The following is a 15966-nucleotide window of genomic DNA, read 5'->3' as shown; positions in this document are numbered from 1 at the left end:
ACGTTATGTGAGGAGTCAGCTTTCTGTTTTTGATTGATCTCAAAATTAGTATTCCACTTTATACTAGAACCTTCAAAAGAGCTTACAGAATCACCATTGCTAAACCACAGAAAATACAACTCAGGCTGCTTCCACATGGATGTTTTTGCTTCAGTTGTGTGTCTAAACTGGAGAAATCACATGATCACAACTCCTAACTATCCACTTTGTGTGTTTCCTTCCTCTTTGATGCAATCTTTCCCAAAAATGGTTTGGTACAATATTCTGGAAAAGACTGCAGTCAAAGTATCTTTGTATGTTGTGTTGGTAGGAGGGTGAGCATTTTTTTCAAGGTCCCACCCATATCGCTGCCTGACTCAGTCTCCTGTACCACAAGAGGTCTTTTCCAGGCTTTGCTAAAATGTCAAGTATCAATTTTAAGTTATAGTGATGTCAATTATAGTTTATAAATTAAGTTTATATTTTAAAACTGATAACCAACATATCACTGTAGCTTAATGGTATATCTGTTACAATTACAAAAGCTTTAAAAAGCCCTCCATTGGAGGGAGGGGAAGTAGCAGCTGCAGAGAGCTGGAGGCAAGGAAAGTGCAGGGAACACTACCCATTGCTGCTCTGAGTGCCTCTTCATAAGAAACATGGAAAATCATCGCTGTGTAGATGTACCCTCAGACACAAAGCCACAGTAGTTAAAACATCTTATGTAAAAAAATTCCAAGAGACTACACTAACTAAAGAAAATCCTGCCATAAGAATCAGTATGGTGTTAAATATTTGTGTCCTGCCTTCAACCAAAAACTGATTCCCAGGGTAGCTTACAGTAGGTTAACAACGATTAAAATCTCATTCACTAAAAATGTTCAAAGCACAAAATATACTGTACACAGCAAGGAGCACAACAGCAATCACCCTGCCAAAGCACTTAAAATCAGCACTACAGTCCAGAGGGGAAGGAATAAACACCACTCACCCCAAAGCCTGTGGAAATAAACATTTACCTGGTTCTGGAAAGAAAAGAATCTGGAACAAAATGAAGTTAGCATTGGGGCATCACAACCAAAAAGGTATTACCCCTAGCTATGCTCTGAGAAAGGAGGGAGGAGGAATAGGGTCTCAGGTGTCAATCTCAAGGGACAAGGAAGATTATAAGGAAGAAGATGGATTCAAACTATTATGTCTTTAAAGATACAGATGATTTTGAATTTGGGCTGGAAACAAACAGGAAGCCAATGCAGTTGTGCTAACATGTGGAAGAAATGATCACTATAGCTGAAACCAGTCAACAATCTTGCTGTAGCATTCAGCACTAACTGCAGCTTCAAAGTCAACCTTACATAAAGCATACTACGCTACATTAACCCAATGTGGATACGATCATAACATGGATAATTATAACCAAATCCCCGCTCTTAAGAAATGGCTGCAGCTGATTAAGAATGCTAAGGAAATCTGTGTCTAAATCTGAAGGTCTGGATCCAACAAGATTCTGCTCCACCAACTTCTTCAGAAGAAGTCTGATCCTACCCAGAACAGCCCACTCCCTCATTCCTGGACTGGCACCATTACTGACCAATAGCACCCCCATCTTACCTGGACTGAGTTAGACTGAAGCACTGAATCCATATCAGCACCCTCCAACACACACGCACAGCTGCACAGTTTAGCCCTTTATGATCTTAAAGCATGGCGTTGCATAAATAGCACAGTGTATCTTGAGAGCACATCCAGTAGTCAAAGCAAGAATAAACACAGGAAAGAAAACAGTTGTAAATGTTAAACCAGGGGTGGGGCACATCCTCCTCCACATAATAGTCAGAATGATAGGCTAGGATCTGGGAGGCCTGGGTTCCATCCTCCACTTAGCCATGAAGCGGCGTGTGACCTGCAGGCGGTCTTGCTTCCTCAGCCTGGCCTATCACACAGAGATGGTTGTGAATGTAAGGGAGAACCTTGTATGCTGCCCTGAGTTCCTTGAAGGAATGGCAAGATCTAACAGTGCAATCTTAAGAAGAGTTACTCCACTCTAAACCTACTGAGGTCAATGGGCTTAGACTGGGACAACTCTGTTTAGGATTGCTCTGTTAATCTACTAGTTTTTCACTATATTTTTAAAAATTGATTAAAGGAACTCTTCTAAGTTGTCTGACGGTAGACTGCCTTTAAAAAAAAAATCTGTTGCCCACCTCTCCCTAGAAACTATCACTGCATTTCACAATGAACATGTTTCCTCTTCATAGTCAAATCTTAAGCCTCTGAAATATATTTTGTAATTAATTCAGCTCTATACTTGGGACTCTGCATGGACAACCAGACATTCTCAAAGAGGATCTAATTATACAACCCCAACCACTGGCATGTGTGGAACAGGGACTAGGGCACCAAGCAAGTTGTGTGTTCACTAAGAAAACTGCTTTTACTTGGCTGTCGCCAAATATCTGAATGGACTATTGATACTTCCAGCCTAGAAAAGAAGATTCCTTGTCATTGCTTGAAAGAGATAAATAACCTCTAGTAGGTATCAGAAGCATCATCAGATTTTAACCAGCTGGAATGCCTAATTTGAGTTTGTTGGAGCAGTCTTTAACCAAGAATAACTCATTAGCCTAACATCTAGAGCCAATTGTCTAAAGAATGCTATTATTTAGTTAAAATATTTGAAATACGCCTGGTAGAAAGTTAACAGTATGTCACAAGTGAACACATAACTCTGTGAAGGGTATATAAAGCAGGCCAAAGGCCCACCAAATCTCCAAAAGATTTCTTCAGGCTCTTTCTGTCTTAACTAAGGTTGTGCCAGGGCGAACCTCAGAAGCCTCCTGGGGCTGCATGCCCCTGGCTCTCAGCACACAGCCCTCCTGGCCCCACCCGTCACCATGAGTACCCACCCGGCAGCAGCTGAGGCCAGAGACACCAAGGAGGCTGCGAAGGCGAGGGATACAGGCAAGGCTGTGATGGCAGGTGATGGGCCAAGTGGCGGCCTCAGTCACCAGCTCCCTGGCTGTGGCACAAGGGCAACCCCATGCCGCGGAGCTCAAGAAACCCAACAGCCGAGTTGGGGAAGAGTGGCTCATGCAGCAGAGCCACAGGAGCTGTGCTGCTGCAGTCAGCAACCTGGCGGCACTGTGGAGCAGACATCCAGCCCCTGGGCAGGCCAGAGGCCAGCAATGACATAGCTGGCAGGTCAGAGGAGACTGGAGGGCATCGGGTGGGGTGCCAGCTGGGGCTAGAAGCCACTATAAATGCAAGGAAAAACCCCTATCCAGAAGAAACACGTATAAATTCTCTAACAGTATTATAATTTTTCTTTGTATTTTTCTTTTACTTAAAGTGCACAGTACTGTAGTGATACATAAATATAAATATTACAATAAATATTTATACAATATATGAACCCTTCCTGTCATAACAATAAACAATACATAATTTAATACCTCAGAGTATGCTATTCCTATTTAGCAAAAAGTTCAAAGATCCAATTGGTGAAAAACGTCCTTAAAGATAATCAGTGAGGTAAGTGGTATTCATTCTGTTCTTCATTATTGTGATAGTAGTTCCTTCTTATTCCAGGTAATAATTCAACAGTCAAGAGTGAATTCTTCAAGAGGAATGATAATCCTATTGCAGACTACTGTCCTTCTGCTGTAGGGTGGAGCCTAACGGGCATTGCCAGTATAACCACTATCCTATTTTGTAATCTAAACTTTTTCAAAGGCTCGTCATTCCTTATGTAAACTGTAACAACCCAGGCAGCAATGGGTGTGGCTGCCTAGGGCAGCCTGGGCAGCAGTTAGATTGCTGGGGTGTGGATCTGGGAGATGGAGGCTGGGATTGGTGAAGGGATAAAAGGAGGGGTGGAGTGGAGAGTGTCTGCTCAGGGAGCTCAGGGCCAGAGCTCATCCAAGGGAGCAATGGGGAAATCTCGGGTGATGCTAGCCTGCCCCACTCTCTTTCTGAGGCTTGGGATCCCCATCTGCTGCCATGGCCAACAGCACCAGGGTGGGCCACGAGCAGGAGGATCCTCACAACATGGTAGAGAATGTGGGTAGCTAACCTGCAGTGAGTTGCCCCCTCCCTTGCCTCCCACCCTGCCCAGGTAGACCTCTGGGTGACTTATCCTACTGGCCTCTATGCTCTTGGCTCCCATGACCAATGCTCCTCTGGCTGACCCTGCACCCAAGGACACACCAGCCATGGACCTGACTCAGTTTGGCCAGTGGCTGGTTGAGCACCAGGACCAACTGGTGAGAGATTTGGCACAGCAGCAGTGAGAGTCCCAGGCTGCTCTGCTGAGGGACTTGTGCCAGGCCCTGAGGGTGGCAGGGGTGCTCCTGTGGTGGGCAGTGACCAGGCTGCAGCGGGCACCGCCCCTAGCTCAGCCTGGGTCCTGGTTTACCAGCTTACAAAGTTAGGGACAATGATGTTGAGGCCTACTTGGAGGCATTTGAGTGGACCACTGAGGTGGCCCACCGACTGCAAGGTTAGCCCACTGACAGCAGGACCATTGGGCCTTCATCATTGGCCCCTTCTTGATGGGGGATGCTCAGGTGGTGCTGCAAGCCCTGCCAAGACAGACAGGACCAACTACAAGAAGGTGAAGGAGGCCATCTTGGACCATTACGAAATAACCTAGAAACATACCACCAACAGTTCTGGGCCCTGACACATATGAAGGGGGACTGACCCCAAGTCCTGGTCATGGCACTACAGGACACAGCCTACAGCTGGTTCAAACCCATTACCGAGGGGGAGAAATGGATCATGGACCAAGTGGTCCTAGAGCAGCTACTACAGGCTCCCCCCCCCCCACAACCTGCTACTGAGTCACCTGCAGCGAGCCTATCGACCTGAAGGGGTGACCATTTTATTGGAGTACTTCTTTGCAGCTGAGACCTGAAATTCAACCAAAGAACCACCACTCCAGGAGGGATGAGCAGCCAGCCTGGGCAACCGGGCTGGTGGAGATGACCCCTGGGCTGAGAGGGCCCGCCTGGCCCCCTGACGCAGAGTAGCCCCATGGACTCCACTCCTGGGCACTGTCAGGTGAGGGTGTTCCCAGTCTGCACCCACCTCAGCCCCTGGCAGTCCCAAGAACCAGCAAGTGTCCCCTGGTCCCCTGAGGAGACTGGGGACCAGGACCAAGCCTTACCTGCGGGCAGCTGGGGTGTTACCGGAGAGATTGCCCCCTGATGGAGTGCGATGCCGAGTGGGATCTGGCCTTCCCCATTTGTGGACCCACAACCCAGCAACTGCCTTTAGTGATAATGATGATCATCCACAGGAGACTCCTGACCGCCTTGTTGGACAGTGGGAACTCAGTGTCAATGATCTGCACCCACCTGCTCCTAGTTGAGCTACCTGTCCTCAGGACCATGTCAGTGGCCTGCTTTCACCAGCACTCTGCTACCTACCCGGTGGTGAGGGTACCCATGGATTACCAAGTGCAGAAGAAAGAGACAGAGTTGGCCTGGGTACCGACCTTGCCCTACCCAGTGGTTTTGGGCCAAGACATACCTCATTTCCAGATGGCCCTGTACTTAGTCACCATCCCCAAGAAGCGCCATCCACAACTGGCCCCACCAGCACGGACCTCACCCATGCTGATGAGGAAGACCTGGTGCCTACCCTGTCAGACCTCCAGGGGCCATGGCAGACCAAACCTTCCTTCCTGGCTGCGCAGGAGGATGACTCGTCCTTCAAGGCCCTGTGGAGGAACATGGTAGTAAGTAAGGGGACCATTCAAGACAAGCAATGGGCATCGTGAGGAAGGGTGGGGCCTGGTATAGGCAAGTCCAGACCTTGGGAGCGAAGGTGCAGTAGTTGCTGGTCCCTTTGAAGTATTGGAGGAAGTACTGGACAGTGCTCCCTTGCACCCTGAGTGGGCCATCAAGGGACAAAGCACACTATTGCTAGGCTCCTGACCCACTTTTTCTGGCCATCAGTGTTGCAAGATGTGAAGAAGTAATGCACAGCGAATCACCATCACCCCAGGCCCTGTTGGTCCCATTCCCCATCATACAGACCCGCTTCGAGAGGACTCCAAGGACTTTGTGGGGCCCTTCCCCCAGACACCATGCGGCTTCCATTACATACTGGTACTAATGGACTGTGCTCCCTGGTACCCCAAAGCTGTCCCACTCCGGACAATCCAGGCAGCGGGAGTCACTCGCACGGTCATGAGCTTCTTCGCCCATGTGGGGCTGCCACATGAAATCCTCATTGATTGTGGGACCCCCATCACGGCCACCCTCACACAACACCTGTGCTAGATGCTGGGCATCCACCTGATATTCACCTCTATCCATCACCTGTTTACCCCTGGCTACCTACTTTCCTTGGAAGATAGCTGCACAGGAAGAGAGATTCTGATCAGACTGTACAAGAAGAAGGAATCTCCCTCAGTGTGGTGTATCCTGTCCTATTCCCTCCACCTTTCTTCTAAAGAAGCTGATGGGTAGACAGTTTGGACCAGTAGGGTAGGCAAATGAGGGGACAAATCCTCCTCTTGCTCTGGTCCTTGCTCCTCATTTAGGGAGCATAATGTGAAGGAGTATTGACAGTGCTCAAATTGGCCACATCTACAAATAGTACATTATTTATTATTATGTTTAAACATACCCCCAAAATTTTGTAATGACCAACACTACATAGTATCATAACATTTTTTCATTGCAAGAAAAAGTTTGATTCATAGTTTCTAGGCTTCTGTGGTAACAACAGACCTCTGCCTTACGCACACCCAATGGCATTTTGATATTTTTTAAAAAAATAACTCCCCAAATCACATCACAAACTGATCCCTAGTTTCAAATGCAGTTTACCATGTGGCTCAGGGGCATACAGATCTAAGGAGAAAGGTAAAGAACCACCAGGCAGATGGAGCAAGAACTGTATTACTCAAGGATCTAGAGCTGTTTGACATGACAGTCAGAAGAAACAGGAAGCACAAGTGTCATCAACTTCCTGTTCGACTATACCTTATTACATTTACACACACACAAAAGAACACACCCCATATAGCAGCTAAGAAAGCTCTGACTTGCAAAAGCTTATGCTGGAATAATTTTTGTTAGTCTTTAAAAGTGTCATTCTTGCAGCAGACTAGGATGTTTAGGATGGCCCTAGAGCTCTTCAGTGACTAACTGCATAGGATGATACAGTCACAGAGCTATCCCTATATAACTGTCATACACAGTCATCCTATCTGAAGCTGAACTGATGCAAGGACAGTTTAGATACGCTCTGGCCAAAGGAGGTGGGAAATCATAACTGCACCTTCTTCACAAGCGAGACCATGGGATTATATCACCTGTGCACCTACAGGTGATGCAATCCCATTGTGTATTCCATTTAGCATTCCACAACGCTGAGTTACTTTCCTTGTGGTTGCATTTTTATTCTAGGAAAAGGTGATAAGATGAATTTACAAAGGAACACAATTAAGAAAAAAATCTGGAGTACTTTTAAATAAAAAAGGAGCAATATTATTTTAATGAACATTTTGGTTTTTCTAGGATTTAGATTTTATGCACACTTTTCATAGCAGGCATTTGCCATTATGGTAGTAAGTTATCCCAACACATGCATCATTAACTATTCAAAATATCATATTCTGAACAGTAATTTGAATCATACGTTCTAAAAATAAAATATTTTTAAAAATCAACATATTTAAAGGCTCCCAAAAGTTATATAAGCTCTTAAAAATCCTTTTGCTTTTGCCCTTTCCCCCCCGAATATCGGACTAGAAACAGAAGAGAACAGTCCTGCATTTCATTACAAGACTATTAGGGAGTGTTGATGAATGGCATTTTAAAAAAAAATCACAAGAGCTATGCGAGAAATAAAACTGTTTCAGAGCTAGCATATGTTTGAATCATTTTGTAGAGAGAGAGGTAGGGGGTTTGTGATAAAGCAGATGTGCATTCACTAAGCCTCCACTAACAATACCAACACCTGATAGGAAAACACGCTTGTAGTAAGTAATAAAAGAAGAGCTTGTAAAAGGAGAAGATGGGCGTAGACTGCAACGCTACACATGCTTCAAATCTTAGCAACAAAGTATGGGCTTTTTTCCTTCTCAAACAGTTCTTGATTTTATTAATACACTAAGGTATGCCTGTCTCCAAGAAACATTTTGGGTTTACTTTTGTCTTTAGTTCTCCCAAGATAAAAAAATGGAATCCAAAATCACTGAAAACCATCCTTAGAGAGCGAGAGAGAGCACACTGTTCCTTTAAGAGAAACTTGCTATAACCCCAGAGACGTTCTACTTTTTCTTTGACAAAGAAGCCAGTATATAATCCTAATGGCTAGTTTGGCCATTACACGCAGGAATCTGAAAACAAGACTTTGTTGAAACGAATGCTGGTGGGTCCTCTTAAAGCTACAAAACCACCACACACACACACATTCTTGCGGGGGAGGGAGAAATCATCCAAACAGATTCACAGCACTACTCACCATTAGCATGCTCAGAGAGAGTAGAGACTGATGTTTGGCCCATCCCTTGTCCTGGAGGAGGGCGGGAAGGGGTGTCCAACAATCAGGCAACTCGTTTGGTCCTTTGGTAAGGTTTCCTCTCCCACCGAAGCTTCCGAGGGCTCATTTCACCTTCTCCCTGTGCTTGCTGTTGTAAAACCAGCCTCCTCCGCCTCCTTACAACTTCTGCCTCCTCTTGCACGCTAGTTTTGTAAGCCCTCCTCCTCCTCCTGCTTCTGCAGTCCAGCTCAGACTGTTCCTGTTTAACTAAATGCCTGTCATTCCTCTATGCAGATTACTAAGGACAAAGGTCATGGGGAGGGAGTCCCCAGCTGGTAATGCCACACCAAGCTCCCCGCTCATCACCCTACAACAGTAGCAGTTGGTCGTTTTAAGCCACTCTCCACTCCTACACAAAGAACTCAGTGTTAAATTATCCTAGAGGGCTTGAATGAGAAAGAATAAAGTACTTAGTCACGGTTTTTAATAACTTAACAAGGTCCTGTGTTCTCTAAGGTGCTTAACCCTTGCTGAGCTCTCTTGTTTTCTGATGGTGCTAATTACAGCATAGAGATGTTCATTCCTTCTCTCTTTCCTCCTCTCTCTCTCACGTACAGGGTCATATATATAACTATTTGTTTTTGCTAATCTCTCCATATATTGTGGGCATTTTCATTGCTTAGCTGGTGCACCTTTTTATGAATGGCTGTTAATCAAAAACATCTGAAGACACTTGCAAAAAGGGCAGCTATTTTTAAGCCTACAAGTTTGCCAAGCCTTTCCCCTGAAGAGGTAAACATCTATTCATCAGTTGCCTAACAGATTGGTAGACAGAAACGCTGGATTTCAAGCACAGAATGGTCTAAACTAATTATTTGTATTGTACCAATTTGTGTTGTCTGAAAGACAAAATGACAACAGAGACCTTATTGAATATAGGTTTCTGTTTTCACCTATGGCTGAAAGTGAATTCAACAACATAAATAAAATAAGAATAAATAAAACAGCAGACAAAACTTGGAGTAGTCTAAAGAGAAGACAAAATCTGAAATTAAATGTACAGCTATTTTTAGAGACATAGACAATAAAAATCTGATGGTAACCTCAGACAGAGTTCTGTCCCTTAACAAAATAAAATGTGTCTTGTATACTTTACTTCCAGACTTCCTTATTTACTACTACTAGACAACTGTCAGCGAACAAAGGAAGTATCATTTCTCAGTTACAAGTACAAATTGTTTACCAAGCCAGAAAGGAAATATGATAGATTTTTCCCTTACAAACAGAAAAAAATGTTTCTGTCTCTTCAAATTATTTAAAAATTTTACTGTTTAAAACATGCAGTGTCCACAAGCTTATGAAGCCACAGCTATATGTTTACAAGTGTTATTGAAAATAATTTTAATAGTGAAATCTATTGCATTTGGAGTTGCTATATGTCCTTTCTTTAAAAGAGATGCCTTTCATTTTAGAAAGTCATAGTGCTGCAGAAGACTGTAGAGGTCCCTTATTTAACACTTCATTACATTATTAGTTGGAAATTAATTTCCATTACAAAACATTCTTTCAACCTGGGCCCATGATTTCTAGTTCAAAATACTCCCTTTTTTTTAAGACCATCTAAGCATTATGTTAAGCGCATGGCTTCAATTGAAATGGCAACCACATATCTAATAATCCCCAACTTCTTCATAATACCTAACATAATGTACTCATTCAGTATATTACTATCATTAACTATCTACATCATCAGCAGGGAAGAGATGAAGAATAATGGAACATGGTGATATCAGGGCTCAGATAAGTTGTACTATATATTACAGAGGTAGAAGGGAACTAACCAGAACTTTTTTGGTGAGGCTATGGGTTTATGCAAGATCTACTTTGTGAATGGTTTGTATGAATAGAAAGTAAACATCCTAACTGAATAAATACAAGGAGACTATAAGACTGGAATTGTTGCCTAAAACAAACCTGGGTCCAGACTCACTATTCATGTGGTATTACTGATCATCTGGCACTGTTTTCTGGATGCCCCCACTAAATTTAAAAGATGAAAGAGCCTGCATATGATCATGTATCAGAGCCTCATTGCATCCTTCTTTACTTGGGCCAACCTACAATAGTTGCCATGAATTCTTGCATTCATAATGATGCTTTTGCAAATATTTTCTAAGTAGACAACTGCATGCAAACTATGTATATCTTTGAGGCAGATAACCGTAAATGTTCTTTCTGCTTATATAAGATGTCCAGTGTGTTTTAGGTCTTAAACATGAAAGAAAAGGGTCAATGTTTGCATGCTTATACATGTGATACAGTTAAATTCTAACTGAAATTATTTTGGTCTTCCTGGAACACTTCTACGTTAATTTTAAAAATGGATTAACAAAGATGGCTTTATATTTTGTCCTTCTGTTTTTTGCATTTCATATTTTCTACAAACCATATTCATTGCCACAGCACTGCTTTACAGAGAGTCAAATTGTTGGTTCATCTAGTCCAGTATTGTCTACTCTGACAGGCAGCAGCTGTCTACTGTCTGAGGCAGAGAAAGGTCTTTCTTGTTACCTGATGAATTTACCAATTCAAACATTACGGAGTACAAAAGTTCAGTCTGGGGGCCCCAATGTAACAGTCACATGTGACTTGAAGGCTCTTCTCAGTTCCTTTGCATGCAATGCCAGATTCCAGTCATGACTGCAATGCTTCAGCCTCCCTGCACACCATTTTCCTGACCTGAAATAGTCCTGGGAGATGGTAGTAACTCATGAGTGTACTGGAGGTGTCAGAGACTGAGCTTAGGGCCTCTGCGTGAAAATACTCTGCTCTATTACTGCACGAGAGACTCTTCTTCTGGAAGGTCTCCTTCCCTTAGTTCCAACAGTTCCTACAGCTGTGAAATATTTCGTGAGAGGCAGGAACTTGGCTTTTTTAGCTTATTTTGTTGGAGATTGCCTTCACCACTGAATCTAGGGATGATATCCTTAGACAAGGGAGGACTCCTGTAACTTATTCATATATTTGCAAACATGCACTTTATGTAGTTTGAGTAAAACGTATATAACTGGTTGTCTGCATGACCTATAAACTGCAATAGTACAGAGATGGTGCAGTTTTTAGATCCATCTAGATCTCCTCAAATGTATTAATTTAGACAACGTGTCTTTTCAAACATGACAGAATATAAGATACAGCCTCAAAGTCAACTGGCAATGGCTGCTAGCACAGGTACTGTATCAAATGTCATGAGTCTGATTGAGGCTTCCTCTGAACATATCCATACAGTATTTAGCAAGATGTGGAATAATATAAAACAGTTTTGCTGTCTTTGTAGGTATAATGTTCCTGAACATAAATATGATCAATATTCCTCTGGAGTATTTTTCTCTATTTTCTTCCATTTCTAAATTCCAGTGGGATAGCCATATCGCTCTGTTGTGGCAAAAGCAGAAAGCTGTCTTGTGGCAACTTAAAGACTAACAGCTATAATAAATCCGCTGGTGTTTTGGATTCCACTAGATTTGTTTTTGTTTTCAATTATGAGCAGAAGAAAAAAACAAAGCATTACACTTCACATGCCAATGTAAGGAAGGGGGGGGGGGTTACTAAGAGCTCTGTACAAATATGAAAGAAAGTAAGAATCCCTTTGGCTCAACATGGGCTCTAACAAAAGTCAGGCTTTTCCGAGTGTATAACCCACTCAAGCTTTAATTCTGACTTTTCTTTTTGCACCTGTGTATTTTACTTTTGTTCAATCAATTTGCTGACAGTCCACTAATCCTCAGTTACTAACACTACCACAAGTGCTTGAATAAATTATTTTGGATACTTTCAACATCAGCCTCCCCAAAAGGAACAACTGTAACAGTAGTGGTTTTAATTTCAGGTGGGTAGTCATGTTGGTCTGTAGTAAAAGAGCAAGATTTGGGTCCAGTAGCACCTTAAAGATCAACTAGATTTCTAGGATATGAGCTTACAAGATTCAGACCTCCCTTTGTCAGACTCTGGAAATCTAGTTGGTCTTTAAGGTGCTACAGGACCTGAGTAGTGGTTTAATTTTCTCTTCCATGTGGCCAATTTGTTCCCCTCCAGAGAGCAGCCTGGGTACTCGGTGAGAGTATGAATGTGATAGAGAATTGTAGCGGGGTGGGTACTGAAGAGGACTGGCCCTTTACACATCCATCTCTAGTCCACAGATCAGGGAGGCTTGCTGCTTACCTGTCCTCCAGCTCATGGTGTTCTAAGGTAGCACCACAAGCCCTAGCAGGCAATGGCCTTGCCCATTTTCCTGGAATTTGAGGCAGGTGCCACATTGGGAAGTGGTATTCAGAAGAGCCATGTGCCATCTCAAAGAGCCATATGTGGTTCCCAAGTCACTGATTATCCCTGGGCCAAAACCATGTATATCACAGCCACACTGAAGTTAATTAGACTACAGCAGTATAATTGGTCCATGATTATATCCAAACACACAGGCTTTCTAGGGGTATTTTAAAAATCATGATCCATGTCTATATGAAAATATAATTTGCTGAGGTATATACTTGCACTATCTAAATCTGTACTGACAGTACCCAAGAGCAACTGGGAAAACAGTAAAAAAAAAAAAAACCACCATTATCATCGATATTAAAAACAACAAAGGAGCATGAAACTGTCACTGTATCAATTATTCTGAAAGTACATTGTGGATGATACTGAAAATGAATCCTGAAACAACATGCAGTGTGTATATTATACATTTAAGAAAAATAACAAGCATGTAAAGCTCACCTTAATGGCACACATGAGAACCTCCGAGCAAACGTGCAACAATTTCTATTTGGGTATGTACTACATTGTTATGTTTTCTCTTCTGAATGGCAAGAAGCCATTCCGGGTTTAATTTCCTTTGGATGACAGCACTCCAGTGAGACTTGGGATGCCTTTGTAGTGTTTGTTTTATTTACAAAAATATACAAGCAGGCACAGTAGAAAGTTAGCTTCTTTCTGAAGCTTCTATGAAGAAGAAATCCTACAACCATTAGGCTTGATCCACAGTTACACTGCTCATAGGGTATTTCAAATCAAAGAGGCACCTGTTTCCAGACATCTTCCCTCAAGGAAGTGCTCCTTTTTAAAAGGAAAATGTACTTTCCAAGGGGTCAAACTGATTGTGGCACATAGTATACAATAGTGGCCAAGTTCCATTCAGCGAGAAGGAGGCAAGGTGAAGGAGCTCTCAGTTGCTCTGATACACTTTTTTGCTTTGTCATATGAAAGTATATTCTTTAAAAACTTGCCAATTTAAATTCAAAAATTTTAACATAAAAATGGTACTATTCTACTTTTTCAAGAGGCTGAGGAATCTTTTACTGCAATTTCAAAGTTCACCTGTTGAGAAAATTACAGAATGGAAATATTCAGCCTCCACTTTCCCCAGCTCATATTCCCCCCCCCTAAAAGTTATACTAAGCCTGTAAAAGCAGATGGTTTTAGTAGAAATGCATTGAAGTAGACTGTTGTTACAAAATCACACAGGAGCACTAGGTTCATTGAAAAGCTTGTGAGAAAAGCTATATTTCTATAGGCTAAACTCATCTCGGAATGTGACACATATATGAAAATACTAGTATTTATCTATACCCGCTTCAGTTGAAAGGACCATAAAGTGTAGTCCATGTTAAAGCAGCTCTCATATTACAATGAGCAAATATTTTGAAAGTGCCATTTTAAATGAATAACCATTCTATAACAAGATGAGTACCCATGTTAGTCTGTCTGTAGCAGTAGAAAAGAGCAAGAGTCCAGCCGCACCTGTAAACAAAATTTGTGATAGGGTATGAGCTTTCGTGAGCCACAGCTCACTTTTTCAGATAGAAGAGAGCTGTGGCTCATGAAAACTCATACCCTACCACAAATTTTGTTTAAGTTTTACAGGTGCTGCTGGACTCTTGCTCCTTCCTACATTCCGTAACAACTGCAATTTCTCAAAGCATCTGTCCATGGGCGGGGGGGGGGGCGGCCGGGGGGGGGGGTTGGGGGACACACAGACTCAAAGGATTGAACACAATCCTATAAATTCAACCTGCATGCAGGATGTACATACTCCAGGTTTTACTTCCTATTGCATTTGGGTTTCAAACCTAAGCATACTTACTTTGTAAGCAAGGTGCACTGCTTTGCAGTCATTTTTACAATCCTTTATAATAAGAACAAAGTTTATGGGCAAAGGCAAATTCAAGTACTTACTTTCCTCCAACCAAAGTATGCTATTCTGCAGGGCAAAACACTGGAAAGAATGTTCTAAATACAAAGGAAGTCTGCATTTACAGCGTAGAATTCCAATTTGGCCTTCAAAAACTATGAAATCAGCATTATAAGTACGTGATTTTTTTAAAAAATCAAAGTTTTTCAAAGTGTCATTCATTTTGATGACCACTAAATTGTTATGTTTGTATTTGAATATGAGAGAGCTGTTTGCATGTATAAACAGCACACATCAGTGCTTTTGCTTGATCAGCAGCTTGACATCAGAATTTTTAAAAGAACACTTTTTAATACTATGTTAAGAATGTTCTTCAGCCTTTATTTCATATAGAGATGTTGGACTTAAAAATTCCATTTTCATCTGCATTATTTAATTTTTTATGTACAAGCTCCTTTATGTGTAGCAACAATTGGAGTAATTGAATTTTGCATTTTTGTGCTGTTTAGTTCTCCCCTGCCTTTATTTTTAAAAACCATGCAAGGAAAAGAGGAACAACAGTAAAATAATTTAGAAGTGAATTTTAGTAAATATCTCTTGAGCTGGATACTCTAACAGTGGCCATCTTTGTTTTTTAATATGATCAATGTTATAAAGTATCACACTATTATCTTTAGGGAGTTTCCCCCATGCATTTTTAGTATCTATATGCCCATCTTCAATAGTGCAGCAAGTCCTTCCAAATGGACTATTGACCCAGAAGATGGTGAAACATGACCCGTGTCAATAAGCTATTTAAGAAAAGTATCCCTTAGCAGGTACTGAATACCATAGTTTCTGCAATGACTCAAGCAACTCCTTGTGCTACCACTAGTGTGGCTTAGTAGAACCGAACGTTCAGAGATAATATACCACAAGGTCCAGATAATTTTCCAGTTCTAGAAATCAGAAAACAGACTTGTAAATATATCTAGACTGACTCATCATCAGAAAAAAAAAGCCACAAAATAAAATGGATTAAAGACTGCTGTTCAGATTATACCAATATTCTAAAACAGACAGCATTAATCCCAAGGAAAAACATCAGGTTTTAAATACAGAAAATGTACTATTAATTTCATTTATTTGAACTATCAATGATCCCACTGAACATGATACACTTATATAAATGTATCTTTTTACGATATAAAAATTAGGCCAAATTTCGGGGCCGACATGGACCAGTCATCTAGTCCACTCCTGTTACAATGTAGGAATCTTCACAGAGCAAGACGCATCTGCTCCATTCATTAAGATAC

The 15966-nt window shown here is 42.1% G+C and overlaps 1 protein-coding gene across 2 annotated transcripts in view; it reads right to left on the bottom strand.

The window, feature by feature from the left end:
• The window catches only part of PHACTR2 (phosphatase and actin regulator 2), a 92332-nt gene extending 83669 nt beyond the window's left edge, over window positions 1-8663 (bottom strand). For both annotated transcript variants that reach the window (XM_054982826.1, XM_054982832.1), the window contains exon 1: window positions 8461-8663. In XM_054982826.1, the coding sequence (XP_054838801.1) occupies window positions 8461-8503 (43 nt within the window). In that variant the 5' untranslated portion in view covers window positions 8504-8663. The remainder of the gene's footprint in view (window positions 1-8460) is intronic.
• Between the last annotated feature and the right edge of the window lie 7303 nt (window positions 8664-15966).

The sequence above is a fragment of the Eublepharis macularius genome, chromosome 1 (genome assembly GCF_028583425.1).
Source record: "Eublepharis macularius isolate TG4126 chromosome 1, MPM_Emac_v1.0, whole genome shotgun sequence".
Classification (NCBI taxonomy): Eukaryota; Metazoa; Chordata; class Lepidosauria; order Squamata; family Eublepharidae; genus Eublepharis; species Eublepharis macularius.
The sequence above is the reverse complement of the archived record's forward strand: the minus strand, read 5'-3'. Positions and strand labels throughout refer to the sequence as shown.